General features: G+C 39.1%; 1 protein-coding gene across 4 annotated transcripts in view; it reads left to right on the plus strand.

Annotated features, from left to right (window-relative positions):
- The window catches only part of Adamtsl1 (ADAMTS like 1), a 361,048-nt gene that overhangs the window by 203,068 nt on the left and 140,139 nt on the right, over positions 1-17,841 (plus strand). For all 4 annotated transcript variants that reach the window (XM_048355943.1, XM_048356028.1, XM_048356104.1 and 1 more), the window contains 2 exons: positions 9,096-9,397; positions 16,206-16,335. In XM_048355943.1, coding sequence (XP_048211900.1) covers positions 9,096-9,397; positions 16,206-16,335 — 432 coding nt within the window. The remainder of the gene's footprint in view (positions 1-9,095; positions 9,398-16,205; positions 16,336-17,841) is intronic.

Below are 17,841 nucleotides of genomic sequence, written 5' to 3' on the forward strand. Positions count from 1 at the left end.
TGGGAAATTCAGAAACTGCTTAGGTGGAAAAGAGACCCCTCCCACCTCTGAGTGAAATATATTTGATTTGCCTCACTTGCTCCCAGCATGCACAGAGACAGCCAAATCAATAATAAACTCAGGAGAGCAGACAGAGCCATTTTTATGTAGTCAGTAGAAAAGCCTTTATTACAATCCAAGAAGTTCTAAATCTGTCAGCCCCTCCTGCCATCACCACTGTTGCTCATTCTGTAGCTACTTTGAGAAAGCTAAATCTGAACTGTTGCTCAGCTGAGCCCTAGAGAGTGACGAAGACAAATTAATGGGATCCTTGTGTGCCAAAATAAAGTATGGACCCTGTCACCACCAATATATGTTAAGTCCATTAAGGTCATTTTTAATGAACTGAACTTTTCATTGGAAACCTTTGCCAAACTTGTTGAATTAAGGGAAAGAAGCCTTTGCAAAGTTGCAAGATAAACTAATTTCACTCCATTTGAAGAAGAAATGGTTCATGAAAACTATTCTGAGTTTACAATACTTCAGATTTGTATCAAAGTCAGAGAAAATAATGTGAATGTGAAGCTTCATCCTGGTATGAAGCTGAGAACTCTGAATGCACGCACAGTGCTGTCCACTATTACAGTATCAGCATCCCATAGGAACACGGCTTTTTCAAATAGGCAGGCAGTCCTCAAGGAAAAGCAAACTTTCAGTTCATATTCTGTTCACACAGGTCAGAAAAACACAGGGAAGGAAAGGTGGTCCAAAACAAGTATCATGTCCTCATTTTTCATTTGTGAAGAGACTAATTTGGCTCCCTACATAGCAGCTACAGGCAATTAATAGTCTATCTTTTATTCCTCTATAACAAACTTTGTATATGTTGAGTTTTAAATAGTAGATAAAAATTGATAAGAACTTTCCACGATTCCTGCTTAACCTAGGAATCATTCCAAAATGTTCCATAGTCTTCTCTGCTGAATAGCTGCTGATAAGATAAGGTGATTTTTTTTTTTTAGACAGAGACTCATGTATAAATGAGTGAAGTCCGCATTGGTCTCAAAGCCTTTTTCTCCTATAAAATGGCAAGCTTCTTGATATTTCACTAAAGTGGGACAGGCATTGAATTTAATCTTGTTTCAAGGTACAATTAGCAAATAAGCTATCAAGATTAAATAAGGCCAACACACATTGCTGAATGTTGACTGTAAAAATTATAACTAAGCCCACCACAGCTACAAAACTTGGGTGTAAAACATAAAGACCATAAGATACTCCTATAATGGAAAAAATTTGTTTCCTTGTGCCAATATTGGTCTACAACAAAGAACTATTCTTTAATTTCTTAGAATTTTTTTAGGCTGTTGCCTTCATCTATCATGAGTACATTGTTGGGCCCAAGAATAAGACCAATGTCAAATGACTCATAAAAGCAATGCCTAATAATTTTTGTCACTCTTTTGAAGAAGTATTTATCAACAACTGTTATATGAAGTTCTGTCATCACAAGTTTTATCCTGATGATGGAGATGATTACTGAATAAAAAGATATCAGACATTGGCAAGTGATATCAGAAAATGACAAGGCTCTTTCAGAGGTGAAACTCAACAGGTCTGAGGAGCAGGGAACCTTCTCTGAGAAGAGACTTGTGAGATGACACCTGATGATAAATAAGACTTATTCTAAACTAAGGCACACAGGAAGAGAATCATCCAAGGAATGATTCACATATGCACAAATCTGAGCCAAGGGCTGAGCACATGAAGGAAGTGAAAATTGGAACAGACAAGTAAGTGATATAGATGGAGAATGGTGTGTGATAACCTTGGGAGAGAGTTTGTCTTTTCTTTAGGACAATTAAAAGTTTTCTATTTTAAGATCCCACTGTCCCCAAAGTGAGGAATGGACTCGTAAAGGGGAGCAAAGGGAGAAGACAGACCATTGGCTCTTTAAGTGGACCAGAAGAGAGACAGTGTTAGCATCAGTGGTTGTGGTTTCCATAGCAACCTAACAGGCATCCAGTGAAGGAACCAAAAGAAGAATGAACACTGAGGAGCATCCTGCTGGGCTTCAAAACCTAACTGCCCTGTGGTCCACAGCATGACCTCAGAAATCTCTGTGCCTTCATCTTACCATCTAGAAATTGGGATGAAGAGAATCCTGTCAAAATACAATGTTCAAAAAGATGAAATCATGACTCTCATGAAAATATAGAACTAACACGTCAAAAGATTTTTAACCTCATGAATTATTCAGAAAACTAGTTAAAACATTAAAAACTAGTGCAAATGAGCATTGGATTTAGAAAAGTTCATACTTTCCAACAGACAAAATAATTTGTGTTGACATGAACAGGAAAAAATTTCCATTATTGTGGACAAGAAACATCTGCATCTCCACAGCCCTCTACAAGGAAATGTCTGTCTTTATGATGTTGCATAGTGGACTAGCCAAAGACAATCCAAGTTTTATATTCCCATGGAGTTAGACCACCTTGAAACAGTACTAACCAATGCCAGAATTTCACTGAAAAGACATTCAGTAATCTCTCTTGCCTATTTCACGATACATCCAACATGACCCATCTCTAAACAATGTTATAATGAGCAATATGTGTAAAATACAAAAGTACTAAGTGCACCCATCAGCTCTTATTATAATTGTCATAGCAATATGCAGTGGTATCAGTGGTGACAGAGAGAAGTAAATGATGTTAAGATTTATTTTCAAGCGAGGTATAATGATATATGCATGGAATCCCAGCACTCAGGAGGCTGAGGCAGAAGAATCATAAGTTTGACCCCATGTAGTAAGACCTTGTTCCAATATAAGCCAAAAAACATTATTTTCAATAGAGAATCAATAGACTTTGACAATTCAAAATTGGGAATAAGAAGTGAGGAAGGCTGGGTAGTCAAGAAGGAGCCCTAACTTTTCTATAAGCTGGGTGGTCAGTACAATCATTTGCTGTGATGGAGAAAATTGAAATGAACACAATGCTGAAGTGGGAACTCAAGAGCACCATTTTGAATATTATTGGTTATGGGTGTCTTTGAAATATAAAAGTAAAAATAATAGTCCTATCTCATCAGGTTACTGTTGAGATTTAACAACTTTGATTTGTACGACACTTCTAATATTGTCTGGTATTTAAAAAGAACTGTAGACATTTGGGGGTGGAGGAAAGGGTGCTGGCCCTTCAGCTTAAACTCAGGGACTGGATGCTGTTTCTTAGCTTTTTCACTCAAGTCTGGTGTTCTACCACTTGAGCCACAGTTCTACTTTTGCCTTTTTTGGTGGAGATTATAGTCTCATGGATTTTTGTGTGTCTGAATTGGCTTTGAATTGTGATCTTCAAATTTCAGCCTCCCTCGAGGAGCTAGTCGTGCAAGCCTCTGGTATTTGATTTTTTTTTTTTTGATAAATTAGAGAGCAAATTCACATTTACTTTTTGAGGAGAAAGAAGTTTCAAAATTAAATACTAAGAAATTTCCAATCCAGTGATGGTATTTAAACTAGGAATCAACAATAAACACATTAGAAAACATCACAAATCACGCACCATAATATTTAGTTTGAGAACAGGGAAAAGACCTCAGAAAGGAGGTGACCAGAAGAAACAAATGGAGAGCATCTAGAATCATGTAATTCAAGAGGACAAAGTACTTTAAGAAGAAAGCTATGGTCAGTTGTGTTGAATACCACTGGGAACAAGATAGCCATTGCATTGCCAGGAATAGCAGGCAATATGAGGCCACTATTCTTAGAAACTGATCATTAACTCTTCCCACTGACTTCTCTTTTACTGTTAAAGAAGAAGAACTTCCTGATGACTGATGGGCCCTTCCTGTAATCATACTCTGACCAGATTAGAGAAAAACTAGAGAACTGAACTGTAAAAGCAGGGAAAGACTTTACCAAAGTTTTCAAAGGCATTAGCTCCCAAGCTTTGAAAGAGCTCAGTAATCTCTAGATGTATGGAATCTTTCAAAGAACTCCTTCCTGTGACATTTCCTTCTGGTATAAAGTCTCTTTGAAAGGGAAATATGCTCTTTAATGCCATAGCTTTTCTTCTCTTACTTCTAGCAAGAAAGCCATTGAAGCATTCTTGCACAGCCAGCTCCCTCTCTAAAGATCCCAAGATGAATTTCCTCATTAGCATGAGAAAATGAAATCCGCTACTCGAAAAATGCCACCTAAATATAGCCTTCCCAAAACTGTCCTATGTGTTTGAAATGGGGCCTTTCCTCAAGATCTTATTATTTGACAGGATCAGACAAAGGCCGTTTTCTTTTCAAATAGTTTCACTTGTGTCTCTGTCAAAATTGGCCTTTGTTATTTTAGTTGTCTTCTTGATTTGCCCCTGGGGAACCTTACATAGCTGAAGACCCTCAGAACACAGACATGAGGTGTGCAGATTAAAGGGACCTGAGAAAGAACCCCTATGGTGAGCTGTGTGTGGAGTTGTGCTCTGGACACGTAACAAGATTTTTTGCAATATGGGTTGCATAACTAATATGAATTGTTTGCAGCTCCAGAGCAACCAGAAGTCAATAGTGTTTAGGAAATATTTTCATAATTCCATGTTCAGATCGAGTATCCTTAAGTAAAGATCTTTCATAATAAGTTAGATTCTTATTTATCTGGAATAATTTAGGTATGGTCCTAAGGGAATGTAGAATATTCTTTGGGGTAGCTATTGTTCCAAAACTTTAATTCCTTTAATCATTTTTAAAGTCTCCTTAGAATGACAGATTTTATAAGTAATTTCAAAATACCTAAAATGATTCAACTAAAGAGTTGCCTTCCCTTTTGCAACATTCCAAAGTTTTTTTTAATTTTTTTAAGGTTTTTGAAAATTTCTCTTTTAATTTCATTGAAAGATATATAAGTCTTCTAAGCACACATGCAAGTGGGAAGTAGATGCAGGCCAGATAGGAAGCCTTTTCCCCTGTCACTGTCCAAAGATAGGGAAAACAAGTTTTATTCTCATCTATCCATCTCTTCAGATGTCCAGATGTCCAACCAAGGATTAAGTATCTGCATCTGTCCTAAAGATTTTATCCTGTTAGTGTTCCTAAGATTACCCACAATTAGAAGAAACAACTTTGCAAACTTAACCAAAAAAAAAAAAGGCCAAGAAGAATATTAGACTTGAAAAACACAAGATGAGACAATATGAAATGACATTTTATGGATAAAACCTAGGATTTCTTTTGCCCTTAAGTGACATATTTATGCACAAGACGTTTTTAGTTAAATCAGGGTAGAATTACTTATATAATATTTTGGCTTTCCAAATCATTCTTTTCTAGATCTTTCTGTGACCACTTGTTAGTAGTAATAAAAGGGAAAACCCATGAGTCTCATGTAAATATTAAATGAACATCTGTGAAAATTCCTATGTACCATAGTCACCTTATCCACAGAGACGTGGCCCAAGTCTCCCATTGAATGAATGCCTGAAACCACAGATAGTAGTGAACCTTCTAGCTATTATACTTATTCCTAAAAAGGGAGAGTACTCTACCTCATTAAATAATGAGAGAAGCAGTGCAATGTGACAACCAATTTAAAGGAATTTTTAAAGGGTGAAGAAAATTCAGGTAAATAAGAGTGAGCTAAATGAATTTACAAATGGTGGAAAAATAGGCCTCCACACAGGAAAACCTATGCATTCTATTAGACACAGTCATTGCTGGCATTAGCAGTTCTCTGCAACTTACGGTGTCAATGATGTGTCCTGGCTAAGATAACCAGGAAGGAGTACTTAATAGCATATCCGTTATCTTTTTGTCCATTTTAAGGTTTTTCATAATTTTCTCCCAAACAATTATTCTATTAATTCCCTCTTCTCATCTCTCTAAACTATCATGCCACCACCACTTTCATACATAAGCATAGGCCATAAGGAAAAGGGAAAGAGATAGTCTTTATTATTTTAATGAATGCTTCTGACTCCATGTGGTCACTAATACACTAAACCACTTAGGAATTTTACAAGTGGATTTGATTATGACTGTTTTCTATTTCTTAGAGACTATAGTAATAACTCTAATTAAAGCAGAAGCCTTTTGTCTAATGAACAATTATACTTGAAAACAGAAGACCAAGCCAAAGCATAGATCATTCAGTTGCCAAGTGTGTGTGTGTGTGTGTGTGCGCGCGCGTGTGCATGCGTGTGTGTGTGTGTGTGTGTATGTGTGTGTATTACTTTCCTGGAGATGTAAAAACTAAATGTAGGAATCACATCATCACTTTGAAATTTGCATTCATCTTTTAAAGAACTCACTTCTCTATTCATCTGTAGTACTACAGTGAAAAGAACTTTTAAATTAAACTTCACTAATAAGAACTTTTTATTGTTATATTTGTACACCAAAATAATCAATATACCAACTTTAAAAAGCAAGACAAAAATAATTCCATTCCATTTTATAAGGCTCACACTAAAAATTCTAGCTCATCAAGTGCTATTAAAGAAAAGACTTCTAAATATTACATGTAAGCCTCCTAACTTGTTTGCCCTTTCAGTGACCTGGCTTCCTCCCACTTGTGGCCAGAAGACTCAAGACAGTAAATTTGGAGTTGGAAGATACAAGGATGTGGGGAAAAGCTTCATAAGAACAAACAGTTATTATTCATTTAACCATTTGCACTATCAGATATTTTTCTTTTGAAATATAATCTCCTGTCTTCAACAAGAGAGAATATATCATACAATGTATGCACTAGAGAAATTAAGATGATGGCCAACAGACAGCACCACTTAAAACCAAATTGTCTTTAATTGGTGTGAACCTGATGAAGACTGAGGGATAGTGGCTTAGGAGACATGCCAGTGAGGCTGTTTTGTATTTACATTTGATAAGACTCTCATTGGGGAAACATAAAGCAGATGTTTATTATTTTTCTCTATTAACCCTAAATGTCCAGATGGTTAGAACTTCCACAGATGCATGCACATGTACATACAAATGCCTTAGCCACTGATATATTTCACATGAGTTTAGTAGCCTGTCTTTTCTACTTTGTGAGCTGCTTTGGTTGTATCATCTTGGTTCTGGAAAGAGTCCAAATGCAAAGTCATTCGTGGTACAGGCATGAAGAACTGAAGGTCCAGCATGTGCATCGTTTTTCTTCTAGATTGCATCTGGGATTCACTTTGGGAGGAAAACCCAAACCAATCAATTAGGTCATTCTATATCTTACATGTGTGGGAAGTGATGGAGGACACATAGACCTAAAATAAGTTTAGGGATTATCTGTGAATCTAAGTGTGTTTGGCATCTTTACCAAATGGACTATTCTACAGTTGAGGTTGGAAACTACAGACCACAAACCAAATCCAGACTTTTCACCACCATTGGGTGTGAGGGGGCGTGGGAGATTCAGCATATGACAGAGCTGAGTATATGACAAAGTTAATTGGTTGGAACAGAGACTACATGGCCTGAAAATTCTGAAAGATTTTCTGGCTAGTGCTTACAGAGAAAGCTTGCTGACCGTTGTTCTGCTATGGTAGTCACTGAATAGGTTCTTACAGGTGACCCAATAGTCCTTAGTGCATAGGCAAAATTTAATAGGGTGCAGTTCTTTCTGAGATCTGTTCATCTTTTTTATTTGAAAACAAAATTGGCTTCCACATTATTAAAGAAGTATTACTGACTACACTATTATCAAGTTCATACAATAATCGCTTGCTTGTATTTCTGTCTTAGATTTTTTTAATGGCTTCCTATGCATTTCTCTTTATGTCTACACCGGTTCTCTCTTATTGGATGGCTCTTCAAAAGTAGCTGGAGTCCAGAGTCTCTGAGAAGGTCTCTAGCCATGCCTTAGACTAGTGCATGTGGTTTGGGAAAGGCTGGCCCTCTCAGACAGCTTTTGCACCACATGAAGCCCAGGCTCAGATCCAGGGAGCATCCTTGCTGGGTTTTCTTTCCACTGTGAAAAGTTGGATTGGTTTGCTGTTGCAATTTAAATAGTTTCCATGAACTAGAGATATACTATTTGCACTTGCTAGGATTTAAAACTATCACTTGTTTATCATTTCTTTCCTTTCCTGCCAAAGTCAAGGTCAAGAAGCCAGGTTTGCATGCCTCCTCTGCATGATTCTCTGTGAGAAAGCAATAGGATCATAGAAAAACTGTGTAAAAAATTATCCCCAAATTCTTTTTTTCCAAAGTATTACAGTTACTTTTTGAAAATATTAGTGTTTCCCTCTGGGCTTTTTCCTGTAGTTCTTCCTGCAAGGTCATTACTGTTATGGCCATAGTTGATTAATAGGAAGGAAACCTTTTTTTTTTTTTAATTTGGATGTTTTCCTACATTCTGGAGAAACTCAGAGGAAAAGAACAAGTCCTTACTAGGATAGCTTCTTTCAGGGGAGTGGGAAGGGGAGGATGTTGGGCAAACTTGTATGATTGCAGAGCCTCTCATTTACTGTAACATGTCTGTGGATTTAAATCTGTAGTGTGGTTTTTCACTATGATATAAAAAGAATTGGGAGTTCAGACTAATTCAAAGAATGTGTGAGGGACAGGACTGTATCATTCTTGGAAACTTACAGAAAAAGAAAAAGAAAAAACCCTCTTTATACATATAAATAAATCTTGGGAAGCACTTAGAGCAAAAAAAAAAATTACAGAATATGAGATCCAGACTTAAAAAAAAATCTCCTTTTTATATCTCCCAAGGCTTATTTTGGTATAGTTTTCAGTATCAGTATTAGTCTGCTGTAAGAATAGCCGAATAGCCGGCAAGCCTGCAAGAGGCACAAGTGCTAGGATTTAGAGGGAGGAGGGCCCATCCAATCTGAAGAGCCACCCCTGGGGGTGCTGCACAGGGACTAGGCAGGTGGTCTGAGGCTGGAATGTCTTGGAGCTAGAATTCACATGACACTCACAAAGCAAGCAATCTGGCATCTGTGGCCCTGAGCACATGAGCTAAACTGTAGCTCCTATTCCAGGACAGGGTGAAAAGGCCCTGAATACAACCAGTGGAAGCTCTGGGCCCTGGAGGCAGGTGCCATGCAGCCCATCACCACCCTCAAGGTGGCCACCTGCCTGGGGCTTCTCTTCCTGACCTTTTGTTTGCTTGCCGACTGCAGGTTCATCCCAGAGGCTTGGTCCACCTGCTCAGTCACTTGTGGTGTGGGGACTCAAATGCGAATAGTCAGGTGCCAGGTGCTCCTGTCTTTCTCTCAGTCGGTGGCGGACCTGCCTGTTGATGAGTGTGAAGGACCCAAGCCTGCATCCCAACGTGCTTGTTACGCAGGACCATGCAACGGGGAGATTCCTGAGTTTAATCCAGATGTCACAGACAGGCTCTTGGGTGGCCTGCAGGATCTTGAAGAGCTGTATGACTGGGAGTATGAAGGATTCACCAAGTGCTCTGAGTCCTGTGGAGGAGGTAAGCAGGGGGCTCCTGGGCTCCATGTCCCTTTCTGTCTCTTCTGCATACATCTGTGTCACGTGACTGTTCTATCTCAAGAATGCTAAGCTGGGGAGAAGGAGAAGCAGTCATTCCAATTGTCAAGCATACTGAGTGTTACACCTGGGTGTTTCTTTTGGCCTGAGTGGCTCTCAGACTGTCAGTTGTGGTGAAAACACAACTGATGCCATTGCTTTCTGTTGTCATTCACTGATGTCTTGCTCTCCCACTGAATGTTGTCTATGTTCTTGCCTCAGAACATACAGCGTGAACCAAGATTCAGGGTGTAATTCCACTAGTCCCAGACCAGGTTAGAGTCCCTCCCGTTTAGTCAGCTGATTCTCCAAACAAGGAGAAAGGATATAAGAAAAGTGACCAGCACAGTGTATACCTGGAGCTAGGGAAAAACTTAATAATTAGTGTCTGGTGAAACTGCATTTTATAATGTGGAAATCAGGGTACAGGAAACCAGAGAGACTTGTCCACTGTCTCACAGCTAGTAAGTGACAGAGGGAACCCAAGCCAATGTTTCTAGATAAACTAGAAGTGCTTCTAGGAAAGCTATAGAATTCCTAACGCTTTCTCCTGTAAATTTTATTTAACTAGTAATAAATACCTCCATATTCATTTGCTTCTCTTGGATATATTCTATGGTGATATAAAAATAATTTCACCATTTTTTTCACTTTATTTAATTGACGACTAAAGTTGTATATATTTAGGGACTATGATAATTTGATGTATGGATACATTATGGCAAGATTAAACAATGTTAATTGGCATATCCCTTCCATGATTCTTTGTTTCAAGATTTATAAACAGGACTGTGGTAGAAAACTCAGTTTTTCAAGATGGTAATCTTTCTTACCACTGTGGAAAATATATTCAATTTATATTGCCACTGTCTCCCATATAGACAGTGTCCCTTCAGAGATTTAAGAGGTAAAGAATCTCTATTCCTTGTAGAATAATTGACCAACAGTAACTCCTTTGGGCATGTTGAGCTTCCACATTCCCAGCAAAGTTTCTTAATTCAGCAGTGAGAAAAAATACTAAAATTGTTTCACAAAACTGTATTCTAAACCATAACATTTGGTAAACCTTTAGAGAATGTGAGAATAAATGTGCCTCAGTGTTCACATGTAGTTGAAAAGGAATGAATAGTGGACCAAGTGCTAGCAAAGAATCAGTTTTCTCCAGCAGGTCCTTTTAAAGCATTTAATAGCCCTGTCCTTGACGTTCTTGTTTGTTTCCACATTTTCCAGTTTCAAGCCCTGAAATTGTGAAGTGTTTTAATGGAGACCCTTGGTATTTTAAAAATCTAACTTCTTCCAAATGATTCTTAAAGACCACTTCCTGGAACAAATCTAATGTAACTTTATTCACATATGCACTTGAATCACTTTGAAGATGTCTTTTCTTTCCTGTATAATGAGGGAGAAGTGTTAAATAAGCTTTGATTAACTCTCAGCCAAGCAGGAGCCAAGAGTGCAGAGGGAAGTCTTTTGTAGCTGGTGGTTACAGTTGCTTTTTTGGTTTGTTATATTTGTTTGGTTTTGTTCTTGCTTAGTTTGTTTTTTTGAGACAGGGTCTTATATGTCACCCAAGCTGGCCTTGAACTCCTGTTCCTCTTACCTCAGTCTTCCTGTGGTCACACAAATATATCACTCTGACCCATTGCTTCTTTTTATTATAACAAATAACTCCACATTCAGACGGTTGTGTTTTCATTCCCTATTTCTATGATCACATTATTTGAATGGTCATTATTTCTAGTCAAAAACAAATGTGCTCTGAAAAAAAAATATTCCTGGACTCTCAGTTATAATTCTCAGTTACAAGTCAAGCCTGGAACTTTATGAGCAGGTGGAAAAAATAATTGCAGCAATAAGATATATAAATAACCAGATACCTTTATCTTTAAGAGGCTATTCTACTGACCAGCCAGTAGTTTAACATTGAAAGTCTAGAATGTATGTGGAATGTATTAATTTCCAATGTTCTCAGGAGAAACCAACTTAGAAATATGATTTCGAAGTTTGAGATACAACTGATCTCTACTCTACAACTGATCTCTACTCTTAGGAACAGTCTTTGTGTGGCATAAATTGTGTACCATTTATATCTAAGGGAAGGAAAAGATACTAAAGATTTCCTATGTCTTTACTATCAACAGAATAGTTGATAACCGTATGTTGTATCACTGTGCCAAGGTCATATAATTACACCTAAAACGTTAGAGTTGAAAATTCCAAAGTGGTGAAAATATGCTTGGGTTATATGGTCCATATGATGCATAAACACATGAACAAATATTTCAATATATGAGATACATGTTTGCAAGGCATTGTTTGGCAATAATATTTTATTGTATTATCAACTTTGATCTTTCACCAAAATATAACCCACAAGATATTTTTTCATTATTTGTACTCACATCAACCACAAACATTCAGAATTAACAAATAGATTTTAAACCAATTAGGCATTGTAGAGCTAGCCAAGCAAATTTTATTGTTTCCATAATCTCCATAGATGAAATTGAAGAGACCACAAAAGTAACCTTTAACCTAACAGAGGTAGCCAGCAGAAGGAACTAGTTAGTCTGTAGCTGGTGGTTGTGTTTCTCTGAGCTGTCATCAAATATCATGTAACAATTATGCCATTCTGGGAGACATAAACACAGAAAATCCCATTTTCTGGAAGATGGAAAGTGAACCTAACCTGTTCAGATCTGTGTTCTGTGTCTCCCTATTATCTCCTTGTTATATTTTAATTTTCCATATGGTGAATTGGTAGATGTTGTCAAGGAAACCAGTTTTGAACCTAAGCAGCTTTATGATGTTGAATTCCTAGATTCTAAAACCCACATGAAAATCTAGCTGTAGAAAATCTTGAAACTGACTTCAGAAAAAATGAAGAATGAAATCTGTACCTATTGTTCCTTTTTCCTTATGAATCTTCTCTCACTTTACTTTTATCAGAAAGGAACAACCGGGCTGGGGATATAGCCTAGTGGCAAGAGTGCCTGCCTTGGATACACGAGGCCCTAGGTTCGATTCCCCAGCACCACATATACAGAAAACGGCCAGAAGCGGCGCTGTGGCTCAAGTGGCAGAGTGCTAGCCTTGAGAGGGAAGAAGCCAGGGACAGTGCTCAGGCCCTGAGTCCAAGGCCCAGGACTGGCAAAAAAAAAAAAAAAAAGAAGAAAAGAAAAAAGAAAGGAACAACCTAAAATCATAGTGCACTATACGTAAACACGGACTCTCTGTAGGTTTACCACGTCAGTTGGTTGGAACATTGCAGCCTTTATACGAAGGACATGAGCTCAATGCTGACATCCATCTTAATTCCTTGCCAGTCTCCACACCAGTATTATAAAGTCAAAGCCATGGTCCTTCTAGTTCTTTCTGTGGTTCCCTACTCCAGGTAGCCCTGCCCTCCAAGGTCTCTTCCTCTAGGTATTCCACTCTGCCTCCTTTGAACCTCAGTTGCTTGCTATGATTAGAGCACTCTGTTTTTTTAGGGATCACATACCATTACACTGGAGGTTGGCCATAGATCTGGTCCCAGGTACTCTGTCTTAAGTTTTCCCCACCATAGAAGGCCTCATCAAAGAATGCCAAGGTAACTAGTCCCCTGGCAGCAGAGACAACACATGCTGCTGCAAAGCTTAAGGGTCCAGTTTCTATAATGCCCTAGATCAGAATTTTATAACTTTGCAATGCTTTGTAATCTCTGTACTTAACTGCTCCATAGGTGATTTTTTTTTTTGGGGGGGGGCCAGTCCTGGGCCTTGGACTCAGGGCCTGAGCACTGTCCCTGGCTTCTTCCCGCTCAAGGCTAGCACTCTGCCACTTGAGCCACAGCGCCGCTTCTGGCCGTTTTCTGTATATGTGGTGCTGGGGAATCGAACCTAGGGCCTCATGTATCCGAGGCAGGCACTCTTGCCACTAGGCTATATCCCCAGCCCCTCCATAGGTGATTTTGATCTTTAGCTATCCATGGCCGCTCTACTTCAGATCTCCACCCTAATCTGAGAAAGTTTCCAACAAATAGATGAAGTCAAAATATATATTATTTTAGAATGGCATTAAGATTCTCTCAATAAAAAAAAAGATTCTCTAAATGAAAGTGTTGACTCCTCATAAATACTATGACAACTGAATAGAAAACTTGATTTCTAACCTAACAGCAGCTTTTAAGTTCTATAGGGGATAGGAAGGGACATCGACTGGCTTGTCATCAGGGGAATGGGAGATCCCATGTGACATCTCTGGTGATTGTTTCCTTTGTCATCACACTGTGAATTTCCAATGGCTCATCCTGCTACAACTAGGAGATCTTCCTATAGTCAGTGGTATAGATAGAGAATATGATAGAGAACTGGCCATCACATATGTAAATTAAATTAGGAAGCTGTTCAAAGAAAACTTAGGAAAACAAAACTGCAAGCTGAATATGGCAGGGAACATCTATAATCCAGATCCCTGGAGACTAAGACAGGAGAATTCCAAGTCTGAGACAAGCTGAACTACATAGTGAGTTCCAGGTTAGCCTAACCTAGCCTACACACCAAGACTCCAACTTAAAAATAAGAAATATAAAATAAAATGGCCACAGGACAAATACTGTAATTGATTCAAAACAAAACAAAAAAAACTGTTTGATTTATCATACTTAGAAAAAGGGGAGTAGACTTAGATTCTGGTTTTAGAAGGTCACTTTTTAAATGATGTTATTCCTGAGTGACCTAGACCACTTCAGTACCAACTTAGGAAGCATTCTCAAGTTGAGTACAGTGAGAACTTGGTTAAGAAACTTTGAGAAGATGGGAGGACGGTAGCCACAGGGCTTGCAATAAGGTATATTGTGTTAGGTACTACTTAGTGAAAAAGCAGAAAATAAAAAGGTAACTCCATGAATAGTCACCGGCTACAATAACTGTATACCAATATCTAACTATAGCTACCTATCTTTAGTTTAGGTATCTTGCTATACATAACTATGTATGGCTAAAAGCAAAATAGCAAGAATGTCTTGTCTCATCTTTTCCCTTAAACTGAACTGCAGACAAATGCCTTGGTTATTTCTGAAGATCTCCATGGAAGCAGAGAGGACAGCCTCTTAGTATTTTTAAATGTTAACACTGTTGGTAAAGGCTAAGAACAAAACCATCCTCAACTTTGCCACTCAACAACTGCATGACCTTAGGCATGTTCTTTCACCCTTCTAAGGCTCTATTTCTAGTTTTGAAAAATGGGCTAAAAATAGTTGTTCACCTGATGGAATTGTTGAGAGGAATGAATGTGCATGGCAAGCATTTAGTATGGCTGATGACAGACACTCTGTTAGTATTAAGGATGCTCTTGTGACCATAGCAGCAGGACACGAAGTCTGGTCAATGTACACATATGAAAATGGAACCAGGAAAATAAAAAGGATGGGTGGGGTGGGAGAAATGGGGGAGGGAGTGATGAAAGGGATGACATTGACCAAGATGCATTATACTCATAAGGATGTTGAATTGAAACCCATTTATACAACTACTTAAAGATAGATTTTTCATGTCTGGTCAGCCAAACACTGGTATCTCACCCCTGTAATCCTTGATACTCAGGAGACTGAGATCTGAGGATCATGGTACAAAGCCAGCCCAGGCCAGAAAGTCCGTGAGACTCTTATTTCCATTAAATACCAAAAGGCTGGAAATGGAGCTGCAGCTCAAAGTAGTAAAGCACTAGTCTTGAGCACAAACACTCAGGGACAGCACCTAGGCCAGGTCCTGAGTTCAAACCCAGAGAACAACCCTCCTCCCCCACAAGTCTGGTTAATGTATCACCCATTTGTGTTTCCCTGCTCCATGAAAGTCTCCACAAGATATCCTACAGGCCACCTTGAAAGACCTGCCAAGTAAACCTATGCCAGTGGTTGATTGAAATCCTGTTGTACTAGTGTCAAAGTTGGATGTGCATGTGTCTCTTAGAACACTTCTCTTAATGTGTGTAGGTACTATATATCTTATTTACTTTGCTTCAATATCCCAAATGACCCTAAATATACTGAAGAAACTGATCAGATTAAAAAGAAAGCCAGTCAAAGCTGGAGTCCTGGATTCATGGCCCACGAGCACAGCAGTTTACAGCATGTTGGATATTAAAACATGGCCTTGAGCTTCCCTTCCAAAGCAAACACTTATTTCCTGAACATACACACACACACACACACACACACACACACACACATAAACATATATTACATTACAATATATGATATGAAAATCGTGGGCACTTGGATTTTTTTGTTGTTGTTCCTTTGCCTTTTTTGGTGGTCTGTCACCCTAAGTTCCTTCTGTGTTAAATTTCCACATTTCAGCATCAGTGGCTTTATAGCTTGGTGGCATTTTTAAGCATTTCAACAATGTTGGGAGCAGCCTATCTCTGGTGGGGAGTTGTGCTCTTCAAGGTCTATGCCTATAGAAGCTATGCACTTATGAGTCCCTTTGTTTTTGTAATGAGTGATGTGGTTTTTTTCTTTGTGCTACCCGAGATTAAATCCAGGGCCTTGTACATGCTAAGCAACTGCTTAATCATTGAGCTGCAATCCCAGCCCTAGATCAGGTGATGTGTGACAAGATTGGCAGTCTTGGGCTTTAAGCTACAACCTCTCACTTGTAGTAAGAGTCCTACTGATTACAGAGACCTCCCACCAACTGCCTTGTCTACACTTCATCACCCCCACACATGCCCACTTTGCACTCTGGCCTGACAGTGTGATTTGTACACAGGTGTCCAGGAGGCTGTGGTGAGCTGCCTGAACAAACAGACCCGGGAGCTTGCTGATGAGAACCTGTGCGTGACCAGCCGCCGGCCCCCACAGCTCCTGAAATCTTGCAATTTGGACCCCTGCCCAGCAAGGTAAGAGATGTGTTGCCTGCCCTGCCAGGCAGGAGTATATGCAGAACGGGTGCATCTCTCTATGGGCAAGACCGGAACGCTTATTGTTACCCAATGTTTTGAAAACCAATTAGCATCAGTTCAAACTCCTAGTCAAATCCACTTAAATTTAATTGAAACCAGGGCCTTGGAATTCCAGCCCAGTCAATGGTCATACACAGAGTCCAGAAGGGTGTATGTACTGCACCAAGCTTATGGCATGGCTGGTATGTGCACGTGTCATACTACTGCTTTTCCCTAAAGAGAAAATAAGCTGACCACAGACTTCACGGTCTCTGCCACCCTTTAGCCTGTGCCCCAAGCCCTCACACCACAGAAATGAAGTGGCTTGCAAAATTACAGGGTCTAAGGAACTGAAGCACCTGGGTGGTATAATTGACCTGCTGTGAAATCTGTATGCACACAGCATGCAGATTCATTATAGCATGCTCTGGGGGTGTATGTGTACCATTCCACATGCGTAAAATCAATTAGAGCATTTCATTGTTCAGCCCTGCCTGGGTCTCATTATTGCCCAACCTTGAGTCTTAGTTAATCAATCCAATCACTGCTTCAGTCCACATAATTTTATGGTGTATCAAGAAATTTGCTTTTTAGATACTTTCTTTTTGAGCAAACTTCATCTATGACTTGGGTTTAGAAGGGAGATGTTTAAGGAACCCCAAATAGAATTTTCACATCACTGATGGGATGAAGAATGTTATTGGATAAGGTCATATCCTAGATATGAAAGGAATGCCAGTTTCTGAATGTTATTTCTCTTCTTTTGCAAAGGATGTCATAAAAGAAGCAGCATATTGCTTTGGGGCAATAACAATAGTTCATTGGTCAAGCTGGTGAGTTGTATGTCTTCTTTCTCAGACAGCTAGATTCTTTTCTTTATAAATTAGAATAGAGCCATTGTATGGGCCTTGTCTATTCAGATAGAGACACAGTGCCATGGTAATACTTGTGCTGGCTACCAGAGTTATTTGGTATATTGATCTGAACTGGGCCTGAGCTTTCCCTGTCAAATATGGAAGTGAATAGGGCCACTGGTGCCACATGCTCTCAGACAAACAGAATATCAGCCAGCCAGAGCATTATATGACCCACAAGAAGTAAACACTAAAGCAGAGTCAAGGTCTGGACCAAGCAAACTTCAGGTTCAATGCCTACAATCGTATGGAGCCTGATTTTCTCCCCTTGCTACACCTGGCCCCATATGTCAGCTCTCCAATTGAGTGAACCTAGTAACCAAGTGCAAACTCCTGTATTTGGCCAAAGTCCATCTAAGAAGCAGAACAGATTCATCATGGACAGTCTAGTCTATAGGGCCTTTAGCTAGGATGTCAGGAGGCCTAGCTAATCATCCTACCCCTGTACAGTCTTAAACAAAGTGACAGCTCTTGTATCTCCATCTGCAAAATAAAATGATCCTACAAGAAGAAAAGAGGACACCATGCCCTGGTCAAATCTTCCAGGATT

The sequence above is a fragment of the Perognathus longimembris genome, chromosome 1 (genome assembly GCF_023159225.1).
Source record: "Perognathus longimembris pacificus isolate PPM17 chromosome 1, ASM2315922v1, whole genome shotgun sequence".
NCBI lineage: Eukaryota > Metazoa > Chordata > Mammalia > Rodentia > Heteromyidae > Perognathus > Perognathus longimembris.